This window comes from Ceratotherium simum, chromosome 21, assembly GCF_057802395.1.
Source record: "Ceratotherium simum simum isolate JZ-2026a chromosome 21, ASM5780239v1, whole genome shotgun sequence".
NCBI classification, from domain to species: domain Eukaryota; kingdom Metazoa; phylum Chordata; class Mammalia; order Perissodactyla; family Rhinocerotidae; genus Ceratotherium; species Ceratotherium simum.
In genome coordinates, this window is record NC_141920.1 from 47,182,511 (window position 1) to 47,198,698 (window position 16,188).

General features: G+C 41.1%; 1 protein-coding gene across 1 annotated transcript; it reads right to left on the reverse strand.

Annotated features, from left to right (window-relative positions):
* Window positions 1-5,629: 5,629 nt before the first annotated feature.
* NKX2-4 (NK2 homeobox 4) lies at window positions 5,630-6,997 on the reverse strand. The gene is made up of 2 exons (XM_087444906.1): window positions 6,583-6,997; window positions 5,630-6,240 (listed from the first exon to the last, which is right to left on the reverse strand). Exons 1-2 carry the CDS (start codon window positions 6,995-6,997, stop codon window positions 5,630-5,632), a joined length of 1,026 nt encoding a protein of 341 aa, XP_087301032.1.
* Window positions 6,998-16,188: the final 9,191 nt, after the last annotated feature.

The window sequence follows — 16,188 nt, forward strand, 5'->3', positions numbered from 1 at the left end:
TTGAAGCTATTGAGGTCATTGCTGGTGATGGGTGAATAGAGCAGGGTCCTTTATTGTTGAGACCAAGAGTCTCTCCACTGGTAATTAACACAACCATTACATATCACGTTCACAATGCATTAAAGTGGTAATCATGCCTTCTGTTAAATTTCTCTAATTTATATTCCAAATATTAAAATGTACAGCCACCTAAATCAAGGATTGCATATACCATAGGAGCCCATATAAATGTATCACTGTAGCTTCCTAGGTACCCGAAACCCAGACTTCTACAGAACCTGTGTTTTCTCAGGTCTTCGGTTTTGGTTTAGTTCAGTTTTGTTGTAAGCTATCACTAGTGTGTCTGTAAAGTAGTTGAGTTTTTCACTTGGCTTTTTCACAGTTAAATGTAACTGTTCAAAACAAATTAAATTTGAAAATGAATGTTTAAAGTGTTTTGAAGACGTCTAAGCAAAGAGCCTGATGGAAACATGAGGGCTGGATTCCCTCTTAACAGGTGCTGTGCTGGAAGGACATCTGCCAGCTCGTGGGACCCTCACTTCACCCCTGCTTCTTTCTCCTTATTCTTCCTCCATCTCTCCAACTTGTCCCCACGTTTGACTCTTAAAGAAAAATGGCCTGTTATTTCAACAAGTCAACGCTTTTTAGAACTTTGAAATGTTTAAAGCTATAAATATCCCCTCCATATTCGGATGTAAGAGTGAAGTCAACGGGCCAATTTTAAATAATTGTACCCCATTATATTGTCTTTAGGGCAGTTTTTTAGGGGCTCATATTAAAGATTCTTAAAAATCTTAGAACCTGGAAACAGCCTGATTTTATTGTGGCTCTAAGAGCCCTTAATGAGCAGTTGTCTTCCTTTGAAAGATCGAATACAGCAATGCACGTTAAAGTACAAGGCCATCTACAAACTAGTATTAGCTTCCTGTATGAGCGTTAGGAAGGCAAATTAAGTGTAATGACCGACAGGTTAACTTTCGTGTGACGACTCGAGACGTCGGGGCAGGCCGGGTGGGGCTGGGGTCCTGAGCTCGCGTTTCCGTGGGGCGCGTTGGACGTCGGGCGCGCCTCCACCGCGTCCAGGGCCCCGGGGAGCGGCCGCTCCGCAGCCGGGCGGGATGGTGGCGGCGCGGAAGCCGCGGGCCTGGCGCGGCGGGGACAGACCGCCTGCTCCTCAGAGTCGGGTCCTAGGCCCGCAGGCCCGGTTGCCCCCCGGGCGGGGTCGGAAGCGCTGGGCCCTCGGCGCAGGTGGCTGGGCCCCGGGCTCCCGCTCCTCGCGGCGCTCGCTGCCCGGCCCGCCCCACGGCCCCGCGTCCCGCCGCAGACCCCGCTGCACGCCGGCCGGGAGCTCCGCGAGCTGCCGGCGTCGGGCAGGGTGGGCGCGGGAAAGCTCAGACCGCCGACCGGCACAGTGGTTGCGTGTCCCGGCCGCCGCCAGGCCCAAACCGGAGCACCACCCCTCGCTTCCCCGGATGCGGCGCTGCAGCTTCTCAACCTGCCCGGTTTCACCGTCGCAACTTCCTGCACGAACGCAAACAGCTAACCTGTAAGGAGAGAGGAGAAATGGTCTTCTTTTCGAGACTGCTGTTTTAAGTCCTAAGTCTGAACGTAACCGCATTTAGCTATGCTTAGAAATCTAAAAGTTAGACATTCTCCGAAGAGTCAGCTAAGAGTCCCCATCCCAGACGGCAGAGTGGCTGTCAAGCTTCGTCCCGCTGGTCGGACGCCTCTTCCTGCCCGCCCCAGAGGGTCCTGGAGCTGAGATCCCCCAGACTATTCCTGGCAATCGACTGCTCTACTACTTCCAACCAGGAAGAAAGTCCGCACACTAATAAAATAACAAACGGCCCATTCTCTATGGGTTTCTCCTTCACTCAGGGTGAAGTTGAACACTGTTGCTTGTTTCCCGATACCGTATTTATGAAACGAGGGACAAGAGACAACATGCTTTAATTTTTGCGTGTGAAATAGGAACAGAGTTATTCACTACTGAAAAATAGTTTGCACAACTTAGAATTAGGCAATATTAGTGGTTAACCTTTTATCAAAAGTCACCTAAACGATTACTGAAATGAGGTTACATGGAACTTTTAAAAAAACTGAAATAAAAGGCATTTCATTCAATTGCAGGTAAACATTCTAAAGCAAAAACAAATGAAACAAAAAAAAACCTCTCCCAGAAGCTTCCATTATCTCCTAACTTAAAAATAATAAAAATGATCTTGAAATCACAAAGTTATCTCAATACTTACTGGAGAAAGTGAGTTCCTGACCAGATGTGGATGCGGTTCCCAGTCTGCAAGTCTTCTTTGAATCTTCTCCAGATGCTTATCAAATCTCACTAGCAGTAAAAGGCTATTTTTAAAATAAAATGTATCCTAGTTCCCTATCTCATTGGGTTTGGGCATGGCAAGTAGCCATATTAGAAAAAACTGAAGTAATTAACGTACAGGGATTTATGCAGGACATGTTAGTGTTATGTTAAACAGTTGGGAAATGTCATTCATGCTTTGAACTACATCTGAAATTTATATTGCCACCACCTAATGCATTAGTTTAGGCAAAAATTCAATCTAAAAATCCAATCGATGGGTCTTTATGTGATTATGGCTCACAAATTTATTCCATAAGTCTTTCTAAATCATCAGTATTCAATGCAGCTAACAAAGCAAGTCTTTGGAAGGTGCTTGCATTTAGTGAATAGGATTGAGTCTCTGATTTGCTTTAAATTGAAAGTAAACAATCGATAGCAGAATGGAGTTTGAACACAACATCTGTGTTGATAAAAAGTCTGATCGACTACTTGTTCTGACGATTAGGTTTTAGTTCTAAGGAAAGTATTAAATAGAAGACAACTGGGTTACATGTCCACCCTTCCATATACAGAACACCCTTCCTGTGTCCTTCAACACTGCACACACTCTCACACACACACACTTCCATTTACAGCCCAAGATTACAGACAAGTACCTGAAGTCCCTGCAGTTCCTCTCTGCATCTCCGGTTCTGGGTTTTGGCTTCTGTGCCTCAGTTGGAAAAGATAAGTTAGATTATTATGAAACCCCAAAACATTTAGGAAAATGTCACCTCTGCGGTTAGTATTTCTGAAACGGAGTTGTGCTGTGGCCTCTGCTAAACTTTGAGGGGCTTTGTTCCACTCGGACCCTGCCGCCAGTCCTCCCTCTTGGTTGTGAAGATACTTATCCTCCTCTTCAGTTAATGAGTTTCACCTAGTCTGGCCGTTTGTGTTTTTATAAAAGATCTGCAAAGCACTAATTGCAAAAGAAGAAAAAAGATCTTGTTTTACATGTGGAATTCTATAGTAAGCACATTTTCTATTTTAATGTTTCAAGAGTCAAACCTTATCCTAATTTCAAGATGTGCACATACAAACTCAGTACGTTTCTGGGTGTAGAATATTAAGCCCTCTATAAATTACTTCTGGCTTGGATCTTTTACTACTTACAGGAACGCTAAAAGGAAAAAGATATGCCTACACCAAATACGCTTTCGGAAAGTACTATATAAAAAAGGCTATTTCTTCTTAATGATCTTTTTGATAGAGAGTTCACTTAGTCTAAGGGATTCTTTGTTCCAAAAATAAAGTATTAAGGAAAAAACTGTCCATGCAGATTTATTTTCTTTAAATATGTTACTTAAAGTCCTTAGTCCATAAGCTATTATTGTTTTTTGTTAAGTATTGGGCTGTAAAAAAAAAGAATCCCAAACCATGTGGACTTGCAGAACACGTTTTCTAGAAGTAAAATTTCAGAATTCTGGTACTACTATAAGGGAATCAAATCAATATAAACAGGCATTTTGAAATTTGGCACATCAGTAATATTTATGCTAGCTTGGTTAACATTTTTAAAGTCAATCCATAATATGTAAGAACCCAAATTGGGAGAATTTTCTGTAGGTGCATTGCACCATTTTCATACTATTTTTCTGCTCAAATTATTTCTTTTTAGGTAAAATGTTTTAAAAATTAGTTGTTTCCCAAACAACCCCTTGATAAAGGCTGATCCCATTGCTTCTCTAGTGTTTCTTTCCCCTCAGTGAAAGGGACTGGAGTTTATTTTTTTTAACTATATAAAATACAGTTTAAAGAAAGTACAAGTTTAATTTCTAAAACACCTCCCTAAGGGTTCACTTTGCACGTTCAGAAAAACACGAGAACAATGAAGCAAAATAAAATGTTTCAGCCTCAAATGGTAATTCTAAAACTTCAAATGTAGAAGAGGTTTAGGGTCTCTGGTAACTATTTGTTTGATCATTTATAAATCACACTTTATCCATATTATGTTTTTAATTTTCATTCATTTTATAAGCTCATGTTCTTCAGCTTTTAGTATTTTTACTTGAATACCAGTTATTTAAATTGAGTAAACTGAGCAGTGTTGTCACATCATGCCAACTAGTGTAAAAAAAAAACCAAACCAAAACAAAACCTATACAACTTAGTGAAAAGGAAATGACCACTTGACTTTTACAAAAAAAGTACTTAAGGTCCTTTCAAATTATATTTAAATATCCATTTGGAACACAAGAATTATGAATTGGAATATTAGAGTAAATACATTATTTGTACAATAAAACACCAAGAAAATTGGTGTGCAACCCCTATTAAATTCTAAATATGATGAAGAAATTATAAATATTTTAGTTACTTATTCTTTACATCATGATTACAATTCAGTAAATCATCTTATTCTCTTCCTTCTTCTTGACATGCTTTGAAGTATAGATTAATTAATTGATGTCCATTTTAGCAATTTCGCTTGCTGATTCTAGTATCTTATCAAGGTATTCAAGGTATTCAAATTCAGACAAGCCAATACCTTAGAAAGCGCATGTCTACAGAAAAATAGGATGTATTTATTTTACCTATTGATTTGGGGAGAGCAGATTCCATATTTTTCAATCTTTCTTTCTTATAATGAGCTGCATTTTGTGGGGCGGGGGGAATCTTCTTTTAGGGCAATAAACGCTCATTTGCCAAATAATGATTAAGACATTTAAAAATCATCATTAAATTTAAAAAGCTGTATCAATCCATATAAGCAGTATTTTGATTATTTTTATCCCATTTCTCTATTACCTAAATGGCAATAATTCCTCTGCAATAATGTTGCTATGTGTATGAGCCACCTTGAGCTACAATTCACTTTACTTTCAATCAAACATTAATGAAATTGCACTTAAGGGGGGCCCTTCGAAAATTAATCGCCCAAGATAAGGTCCACTTCAAAAAGGATTGTTAAAGCTGGTTGATTTTTAGAGCTACAAAGACCAACAAAGTTTCCAACTTGTAAAACTCTGAGAGCTTTGGTTAGGAACGTGGTGGATGTGGACTCAGCCAGCTTTTCGCATAATTTAGGAATTCTAGAAGGAGGAAATCGCCACCTCAAAGCCTCCTGGCGTGATATCACATTATTCGATTCTGGGGCTGTCGCTGTCCCCCACCCCCCGCAAAGAGGTTCAGAGCCTGCCCCTTTCCACGACCATTGTTCGTGTTTGACCACCGTGTACTCAAGAGTCCGTTTCGGTAAGTTTCCCCCATCCGCTCCCGCAGTTTCTCGCGGACCCCTCGGGGCGCAGGCAGGACCCCGCCGCGGGGCGCCCGCGGTCACCACGTCCTGCCATAGAGCAGGTTGGCGCCCAGCAAGCCGCCGCCGTAGTCCCCCGCGGCGGCGTCCAGGGCAGCCAGGCCGCCCGCCGGGCCGTGCAGCGCGGGCGGGCTGGGCGACAGCGCCTCGAGCTCGGGCGCGGGCGTCGCGGCGGGCGGCTGCGCGCCGGCCTGGCCGGGCGTCGGGGTGCCCGCGCCGTTCTGGCACGGCTTGCCGTCCTTGACCAGCACAGGCACCGCCACGCGGCGCGGGGACGGCGGCGGCGGCGGGCCCAGGCCGGCCTCCTGCTGCAGCTGCTGCGCCGCCTTGTCCTTGGCCTGCCGCTTCATCTTGTAGCGGTGGTTCTGGAACCAGATCTTGACCTGCGTCGGCGTCAGGTGGATCATGCTGGCCAGGTGCTCGCGCTCGGGCGCCGACAGGTACTTCTGCTGCTTGAAGCGCCGCTCCAGCTCGTAGACCTGCGCCTGCGAGAAGAGCACGCGGCGCTTCCTGCGCGGCGCCGCCGCCGCCGCGTGCAACGGCGCCAGGGACTTGGCGGCGTCCGCGATGCCGGTCAGCGACCCCATGCCGGCTACGTTCACGCCCGCCGACGGCCCCATGAACCTGGAGACTGGGGAGGGGCCCAAGGGGAAGCCCGGTGAGCGCCGCCGCCGCCCCGCTCCCTTCACACCGCCGCGGCCGCAACGCCGGCGGAACCTCTGGCTACGTCCCAGGACCCCCGCGCCCCCAGCCGAGCTCCGAGACCCCCGCGCGCCCTCGGCCGGGGCCCCGAGACCCCCCGCGCGCCCTCGGCCCGGGCCCCGAGACCTCCTGCGCGCCCCAGGCGGGGGCCCGGAGTCCCTGCCCCGCGCGCGTGCCGGCCCCGGGCTGCAGCCCCCCCGCGCCCGGGCTGTGGCGGGAAAAGCCCGCACGGGCCGCCTGCCCGCAGTCCCGCGCTCCTGGCCCCGCTCACTTGACGAGTAGCGCGGGTCCGGGTTGGCGCCGTACCAGCCGGCGGCCGCGCCGCCCCGCATGCCGTCCGTGTAGGCGGGCAGCTCGCCCACGTTGCCCAGGCCGCCGTTGCAGTAGCCGCCCACGGCGCCGTGCGGGAACTGCGAGACGCCCGGCGGCATGTGGTAGGTGGCGGCCACCGCCGCCGCCGCCGCCGCCGCGCTGTGTCCCGCCATGGCGTGCGCAGGCTGCACGCCCGCCGCCGCCTGCGAGGGGGGCCCGGGCGGCTGCGCGCGGTAGGCGGCGGCCCCCAGGGGCGCCCCCAGGCCGGGCGGCGCGCCGTCCATGGCGCCGCCGAACTTCCTGTAGGTCTCCTCGGTGGGGCTCAGGATGTCGGACACGGAGAAGGGCGTCGTGTGCTTGGGGCTCAACGACATGGCTCGGCGGACGGCCAGGTAGGGGGGCCCGGGGCGGGCGCGGGCGGGACGCGGCGGTCGCTCCTCGCCGCCACCTCGGCCGCGGCGGCAGCGCCTGTGACGAGGAGTCGGCGGCGCGGCGAGCCCCCCGAGCTGCGGGATCTGGGGTTTATGTTAGTCCGGCGCCAGGTTTACGACAGACTCGGGGGGCGGAGCAACATCCCAAACGAGCAAACAATGGTCATTGACATCTTTTTCTCTCACCCCCACTCCCCATATTGGAGGCAAAAAAGGTAAACGGGGCAGTTGGGTGTTTCTTGAAAAGATGACCCCCCTTTGCTTTCTCCATCCTTCCCGCCTCTATCCCGGCAGTTACCCCAGCCCTCGAGCAACAGAGACAGAAACTCCAAGGCTGGCGTGGAGACTTGACGTGAAGGATTCCGCCCTTCTCCCCATCCAGACCCCAGTTTTCCTAAAGTGACTTCGTAGCAAAGTCCAGTATAACTGGGGAGGGGGATGTGGTGCTGAGTTGGTGGGGGGGGACGGGGGTGGGGAACCAGGGGCTGTGCGAGGCTCGCCTCGTCCTCTCCAGCTATCAGCCCCTCACTCGCTCCATCATCTAAAGTGTTAAAAAAAAAAAAAAGCTCTTAGATCCCACCATAAGAGCGCATAAAGAGATGAGATACAATGACCGTCCTCTGCCATTGTAAGGCTTCTAATTTATGCATCTTTAGACTCTTAAGCATCATTTTGTGGGCAACCAAACAGGCACTTCCAAATTAGCTCAAAGTATCCAAATCCAAAGAAGAGAGAAAATACACACACAGAGACACTCATAAATACACAGATGCTAACTTGTAAGTATTCTGTTTTTGCTTTGTGGGGATGGAGGTTGGATAAGAGAAAGAGGGTACATTTTTATTTGTTAGAATGTTTCTTGTTTAATTTGCAACTGTAAAGTTCTTTACAGCTTTCTTTCCCTTTGTTTTTTCCTTCTCTGTCGCTAAAGAAAGTAAATATCCAATGTAGAGTTTATTTTCCTATCACTACCATGATCAAAAAGAAGAAAGAGAAAAAAAAAACCCAAATCCAAATATTTCTAGCAGTTCGAAATGGGTCTTTTTGTTGTCGAAAAAATATAACCTGTTCAAGAAATATGACATGGATGCAGAAATCAGGTGAAAATGGTAGTTTCTCTTGGAAAATACAAAACCACAGATAAACTGATTTTTAAAAAACTTTGTCATCCCTTGATTTGCAAATTTACCTGCATAGCAAAGAAGAACTTGGATGGTGTGAACTCTTCACCAAATGCTGAACACGACCAAGAATAAGACGAAAGAAGTGTGCAAAACATATTGACTAAATTTTGAAAGCAATCTTGCAGTTAAAAAAAATAACAGGGAAATGAAGATACGATTTTTAAGTTTTCCTGAAGACTGAGGCAAGAGAAAGAAAAACAAGAAAAGTGCTTTCTGAAGCAAGATCTTATTGTTTAAAAAAAAAAAAAAAGGGGGAAGAAAAGGAAAAGAATGTGTGAAAACGATTCCAGTTTAACCCAACAGTATGTGTCTTGAAGGCAAGAACAGTGTGTTACCTATTCCTTTTCCTCTTTGGCTTCAGCCTTTTGGTTGGAATGTCTTTGGTGTTTTTGCTCTTAGTTGTTTTAATCATTGTTTTGTTCGTTTCAGTGAGTTTTGCAAAGAATCTGCCCTCTCTAGTGGGTGGGGAGAGACCAGCATGGTCACCTTTGGGAAGCAAGTGTCAACTAGCCAAGTGTGTATAGTAGTATTTTTAAAATACAAAAAGAACAAAAGGCAAAGTTAACGTGAGTTGTTTGCAGATGTCGGTTATTGACTTAGCAAGGTGAATATTGCTGCAATTTTAACATGATGCTACTTTTACAGGTCTTTCCTGAACTTGAAACACTTGAGCTAGGTCTTCATCCTCACCTGCACTGGAATTGCCTACTTAATTTTTTTTTAAATTAGTGATGCAAAAAGAAGCACCTATGTGTGTATTTAAGTGATTGCTGGAATCCTGAAAACTGCAGTTTGGCATTTAAGTTTTGGTTTAATTCAAATTGTGTTGTTTACTTCTATTAGCTTAAATAAAAAATAGTCTTTCGTTTCAAACTTTCCTCAGAGACAACAGGGTAAGTAAAAATAGTTGTGTTATGACATCTGTGGATATAAAAGTCTCTTGTGAAGCATTATATTTTATTTTCCAAGTTCAAAGATGTTTCAGAAATGAAACCGATTATCAAAATCTTCATGTTGATTAGTTATCCGAATTGAAAAACTGTTTATAATTATTGTTTTTTTCCAGACAGTTATTATTTTTTCTGTTTCCAGGCTGTATATTTTATCTCGTGTAATTTTCTTTATAGAACTTTGGGATAGCAGTTTATATCAAATGGTTATACTACAAGGTTGTTGCTTATTTTGTTTTTCAACTGTATCGAGTTCTGCGACAGGTGCATTTACATCTGGAAGGCTCACATCTTTAAATAAAAAAACACTTTATCATATCTGGAGGCTCTCTGCAAAGAGTCACTTTCTGGCTGCTTGGGAACTTGATACCCTAAATAGTACTCTTTCACTGGAGGTGAGCAGTTATGGGGAAAAAAAAAAAATCCACAGTCTTCAACATTTCTCCCTATCAGTTATTTGTGTCTCATTCTAGAAATTACATACCTTCATGCTGGAACACTATTTGGATGTGTGCAGATGATTCTGAAAATAGATGTAGTGGAGGATGTATATGTACATTAATATACACACACAAATTAAAATAATCCAATTGCTATTCCGTTAAAGCTTTTCATCAAGTTCATTTCATCAGATTATTGTCTGCCTAAATTATGTTTGGAAATTTATACTCAGTAGGTTCTTAAATACTATTGACTAAATTGGATTTCATAGGAAATATATTTCTTTTTTTTTTTTTAAAGATTTTATTTATTTATTTATTTTTTTCCCCAAAGCCCCAGTAGATAGTTGTATGTCATAGCTGCACATCCTTCTAGTTGCTGTGTGTGGGACTCGGCCTCAGCATGGCCGGAGAAGCGGCGCGTTGGTGCGCGCCTGGGATCCGAACCCGGGCCGCCAGTAGCGGAGCGCACGCACTTAACCGCTAAGCCACGGGGCCGGCAGGAAATATATTTCTGAGGAATGTTTTCATGTTGGGTTTTTTCTTTCCTTAAAAACAATGCTGGCACTCAGCAAAAAAATGCAAATACTATCAAAGGGAATACAGTGAAAAGAGATGTCCCTCCCTCTCCTATCCTCCAGCTTCCCAGTTCCCCTCCTCAGAGACACTGTTACCTGTTTCTTCTGGGATAGTCTATACAGCTACCACTTTACACACAAGGGGTAGCATGCTCTATATGGTTTGGTACCTTGCTTTTTTCGTAGTTCAAGTTTCTGTAATTTTATACATCACAGTACTGGAAACTTAAATGCGCTGTGGCAGATAAAGAAAATTTTCCTAGACAAAAAGATTCAGTAGGATCTCTTGGCCTTCTGACAAAAATATGATATTTATTGAAAATCTCTGATGTGTTAGTTAATCTTAGGGCCAAAGATATTTGGCAGGAAAGTTCTGAAGTAGGAGCCTTCCCCAGATTTGGGATTTGCTGTTGTCAGACAGAAGCTCAGAGAAGGGGGCCTGAGAGATGTTGAGAAGCCTTCTGACATACCCAGCCAGTACTTAAAGGGAAATGTTGTTTTTCTAGGGTAGCAAATAGATTTCCAATGTGTCCCAGAGTTCCTTCTAAAGACAAACTGTGTTTGAAAATATAACTTTCTGCATGATACCCAAGAAGATAAGTACCCTTTAGAAATGAGACACTTGCTACATTTGTGATTAGTTCTAAATAGTTGTGAAATAATTTGATTAATAGAATTCGCATTTTGTGGAAGTAGCTTTAAAATATCATCTTTGCAATTGGGAAGAAATAAAGAAACATATCCGGATGCTAATATTTTGTTGCAAAATTTGAGGTTATAAAGAGGAAATAAAACTGCTGTGGAGATGAAACACAAAGTTTTTAAAAACTATTTTTAAAATGTTTCTAATTTCACCAATTTCTGAAATTTTGTTCTATTTCTTTTTAGTTCTCACAAAGGCTTGTTGTTTTAAATGTTCATTTCAATTATTTTGAATCTCTTACAATAACTTTACACTTGTATTTATATGACTTTGTTGTTTCTCTCCTCCTCTCTTAATGGGGGACAGCAGAGGGAAGGATTTTCACAGTACCTACGTGCCTCCCTGCCAAGCTTCCCTCTCTTAACCCTCAGTCCGTCTGTCCTCAGTCCGTGGTGCACTGAAACACAACTAGGGACGAGGGCCGAGGAGAAATGGGAATCTCTCTCCTTGGGAGAACAGGAAGAAGAGGCTAGAGAACTGGAAGCCCCCCACCTCATTCTCAGTAATCCTTTCATATTTTTTTCACAAAATGCAAACTCCTTCCAGTTTAACTCCTATTTAAAAACTCTTGAGTCACCCTTTCCTGAGATTCAGATATTTTAGATTGAAAATAGTTTTCTGACCAATGTATATATTTTAAATTAACGTGATTATTAGTACAATATGAAAATGAATGGAAGGTGTTAAAAGACATTATTCTTGCTGAAGTCATCATAGTAATGAGGTCCAGTTAAATGATTTCTAAAAAACAAGAAGAAAAGCTACAAGCCTCCGCTCCTGGGCTCAAGCTGTACTACTAGTTTTTATAGTCATGGTGGAAAATAACGGGCTATACCAGGGGAGTAAAAATATGAAAAACGACCAATATGTCACAACGCTTTCACCCTAGGATTATGAGCTTGAGCTAGAAGTTTAAATGTTTCTGTTTTTGAAATTATTTTTTAGAGTAAGTGATAAAATACACATTATGGGAAGCAATGGCAGTATTGAAATATATTTCTTATTTCTGATAACATTTACTTGTATATCTTGTTTACATAGAAAGTTTAACTTTTTAGAATAACATTTCCATTGAACAATATCTTTGACTTTTTTTTTTTTACATGTTTTGGAATGTCATTAAATGGCTCTTTTATAGGAAAAAAGGATCCTTTGAATTTTAACTAAAATCATATTTCTATTTATTTTGTGTGAGGAGCTAGTCATTCTGAAGGTTCTACCATATCTCTACACATTCCTGACTAGAGTGAATACATATAGCTTTTTAAAAAATATATACTTTTATAACCTTTTTCTCATACACTCTCAATTTTTCCAAATCTAAGAGGTTCAATGAATTTAATGTAGTCTCTTTCTTTCCTACAAGTCCCATTAAAGCTGTATCACCTTATATTTACAAATTAATTTGTAATTATCAAGGAAGGTATCAGTCTTTACACGTAAGTCAGGTAATTGCGTTATTTGTTGCCATCACTTACTTGAAGGAGAAACTCTGATTTTTGACGTTTCGATAAATTGATTATTTGTTGTATTTATTAATAAAGTTTTACTGTATACATTTTAGGAGAAATAACTATAACAGTAATATAATTAGAGAATAATTTGCTCAATTTGGACCTTTTTTGTTCTGTGTACTACTAATGTTGAGGAGATACTTGACAGATATTTGTATGTATCTGTCTGCATTCTAGATTGAGAATTGTGCTTGAAGCAATAAGCTAGTGTTCACCTCATGAATCAATATCAGTTTTGGTAGATTTTAAACAATTTAATTATTGCTTCAATAATTTGCATTAAAAAGCTTAATGTGAAATAATTTCATTTATCTACTTTATACAGTCATTGAGTGCCATTAGGAGAACTGACTGATAAAAGTTGCTTCATAAGGTTTCCTTAAGAAAAAAAAGACGTAGAAGCCTAATAAAATAAGTCTTAAACCACAACAAACCTGTCAGATGAATTTGAAAATTACTAATTATTGCCTCAAAATACCCAGTTTGTGAAATAAACTAATAATGGGATCTGACTCTTCAGTAAACCTAGTGTTTATTAAGTTCTTGAAAATGAAGGACTAAATTCAAAAGGTAATTTGACCTTGTCACTGTATAGGGAATTACATAGAGCTAATACTGAAAAGGCAATTCAAACTTTTGCTGTTAGAATTAATGGAAATTTCACAAAAGTGCCACGAGCTATTGAAATTTGGCCAAAAATGCCAAATAAGAATTGCTTGAGAAAATCACTACGAGCTTGAATGAAAGCAACTTGTCATTGGTATACAGTATGTCTTTAAAAATACATAATTATCTAGTAGAAGAAATATGTAACATTTGGAGATCATCTCTTCGGAAATAAAAAGCATATATATTCAAAATAAGTTAAAAAACAAACCTAACTTAACCATAAGTGGCAAACTTCAATGGGTGAAAGTTTTTTAAAAATTACACAGTAAAAAAAGAAGAAATTTAAAATTGAATTTATAATTGTTCAATAAATCTTGAACTGTGAAGGGTATATTAAGGTTGAATGTTGTGGATAAGTTGTTCTAGGAATTAGATAATGGAATACAAGGTAATTGTTTTAATTTGTTTTTTTTTTTTAATGTTTTCTATCCTTACTATTATAAACAAAGAGTCTGAAAGATCTGAATGAAAACGATTTCACATATGAAGTTTTATTTTTCTATGTTTAGTCTGGTATGTATGATGATTTTTTCTAGAGTTCTCTTAAATGCAATATTTCTTGGGAATAATCAGTGCTAGGGCATATATGATTGAGCTACTGTTGTGAATATAATTGATGACAGACTGCCTTGATACAGCTCTTATAAACGATTTGCAGAGATTAAAAGAGTGGTGGAAATGGTGGTTTAGGAATTGCTTTCTGAAGACACTAGAGGATCGAAAAGAAACCTGGGATTTCCAGTGCCCTCTGAAATCATTTTCATAAAACCCAGGTTTAGTAGGTACAAGTGTTGTTTAAGTGCTCTGCTCCTGAAAAAAATATTTATGTGGCATAAAGAGATTATTTGGTCATGGATTTTAAATGAACAAATGGAGTATTTATTCTGTACTGGTTCAAAAGGAGAAACGGAGAATTTCTATATATTCAATATTCCATATGTGGTTGCATTTAACTACATAGGTGATAAATGAATATAGATAAATGCAAAAGTCAAACACTTTTCATATCGAAGAAAGTCGAATCACAATTGTCCTTGGCTTTCTATGAATAGATTACCACATTCCCATATGTTCAAGCAGTAAGTTGCATTTCTCTCACGTAGATATTTTGTTTTTTTATCCCATTTGATATTTTATATCTCTCTTTTTTTTATTGCCATAACGTTGGTTTATAACGTTGTATAAATTTCAGGTGTACATCATTATGCCTCTGTTTCTACATAGATTACATCCTGTTCACCGCCCAAATACTAATCACAATCCATCACCATACAAATGTGCCTAAGCACCCCTTTCTTCCTCCTCTCTCTTCCATCCCCTCTGGTAACCACCAATCCAATCTCTGTCTCTATGTGTTTGTTTGTTGTTGTTTTTATCTTCTACTTATGAGTGAGATCATATGGTATTTGACCTTCTCCCTCTGACTTATTTCACTTAGCATAATACGCTCAATGTCCATCCATGTTGTCACAAATAGCTGGATTTCATCATTTCTTATGGCTGAGTAGTATTTCATTGTGTATATATACCACATCTTCTTTATCCATTCGTCCCTTGATGGGCACTTAGGTTGCTTCCAAGTCTTGGCTTTTGTGAATAATGCTGCAGTGAACACAGGGGTGCGTGTATCTTTACGCATTGGTGTTTTCAAGTTCTTTGGATAAATACCCAGCAGTGGAATAGCTGGATCATATGGTAGTTCTATCCTTGATTTTTTGAGGAATCTCTATACTGTTTTCCATAGCGGCTGCACCAGTTTGCACTCCCACCAGCAGAGTATGAGAGTTCCCTTCTCTCCACATCCTCTCCAACACATGTTGTTTCCTGTCTTGTTAATTATAGCCATTCTGATGGGCGTGAGGTGATATCTCATTGTAGTTTTGATTTGCATTTCCCTGATAGTTAATGATGCTGAACATCTTTTGATGTGCCTGTTGGCCATCTGTATATCTTCTTTGGAGAAATATCTGTTCAGGTCTTTTGCCCATTTTTAAATTGGGTTGTTAGCTTTTTTGTTGTTGAGGTGTATGAATTCTTTATATATTTTGAAGATTGACCGTTTATCAGATATATGGTTTGCAAATATCTTCTCCCAATTGTTAGGTTGTCTTTTCATTTTGTTGATGGTTTCCTTTGCTGTAGAAGCTTTTTAGTTTGATGTAGTCCCATTTGTCTATTTTTTCTGTTGTTTCCCTTGCCCAGTGAGACATGATACTTGAAAATATGTTGCTAAGACTGATGTTGAAGTGCTTATTTTCTAGGTTTTCTTCTAGAAATGTCATGGTTTCAAGTCTTACATTCAAATCTTTAATCTTTTTTGAGTTAATTTTTGTATCTGGTGTAAGGTAATGGTCTACTTTCATATATATATATATATATATATATATATATATATATATTTTTTTTTTTTTTACATGTGGCTGTCCTGTTTTCCCAACACCATTTATTGAAGAGACTTTCCTTTCTCCATTGTATGTTCTGGGCTCCTTTGTTGAAAATTAGCTGTCCATAGATGTGTGCGTTTATTTCTGGGCTCTCGATTCAGTTCCATTGATCTGTGTGTCTGTTTTTGTGCCAGTACCATGCTGTTTTGGTTACTATAGCTTTGTAGTATATTTTGAAATCAGGGAACGTGATACTTCCAGCTTTGTTCTTTTTCCTCTGGATTCCTTTGGCTATTCGACGTCTTTTGTTGTTCCATATAAATTTTAGGATTCTTTGTTCTATTTCTGTGAAAAATGTTGGAACTTGATAGGAATTGCATTGAATCTATAGATTGCTTTAGGAAGTATGGACATCTTAACTGTGTTAATTCTTCCAATCAAAGAGCACAGAATATCTTTCCATGTGTTTGTGTCTTCTTCAATTTCTTTTAACAAAGTTTTGTAGTTTTCAGTGTAGAGATCTTTCACCTCTTTCGTTAAGTTTATTCCTAGGTAATTTGTTCTTTTTTTTTTGCAATTGTAAATGGGATGGTATTCTTAATTTCCCTTTCTGCGACTTTGTTGTTAGTGTATAGAAACGCAACTGATTTTTGTATGTTGATTTTGTATCCTGCAACTTTACTGTATTTGTTTATTATTTCTAAAAGTTTTT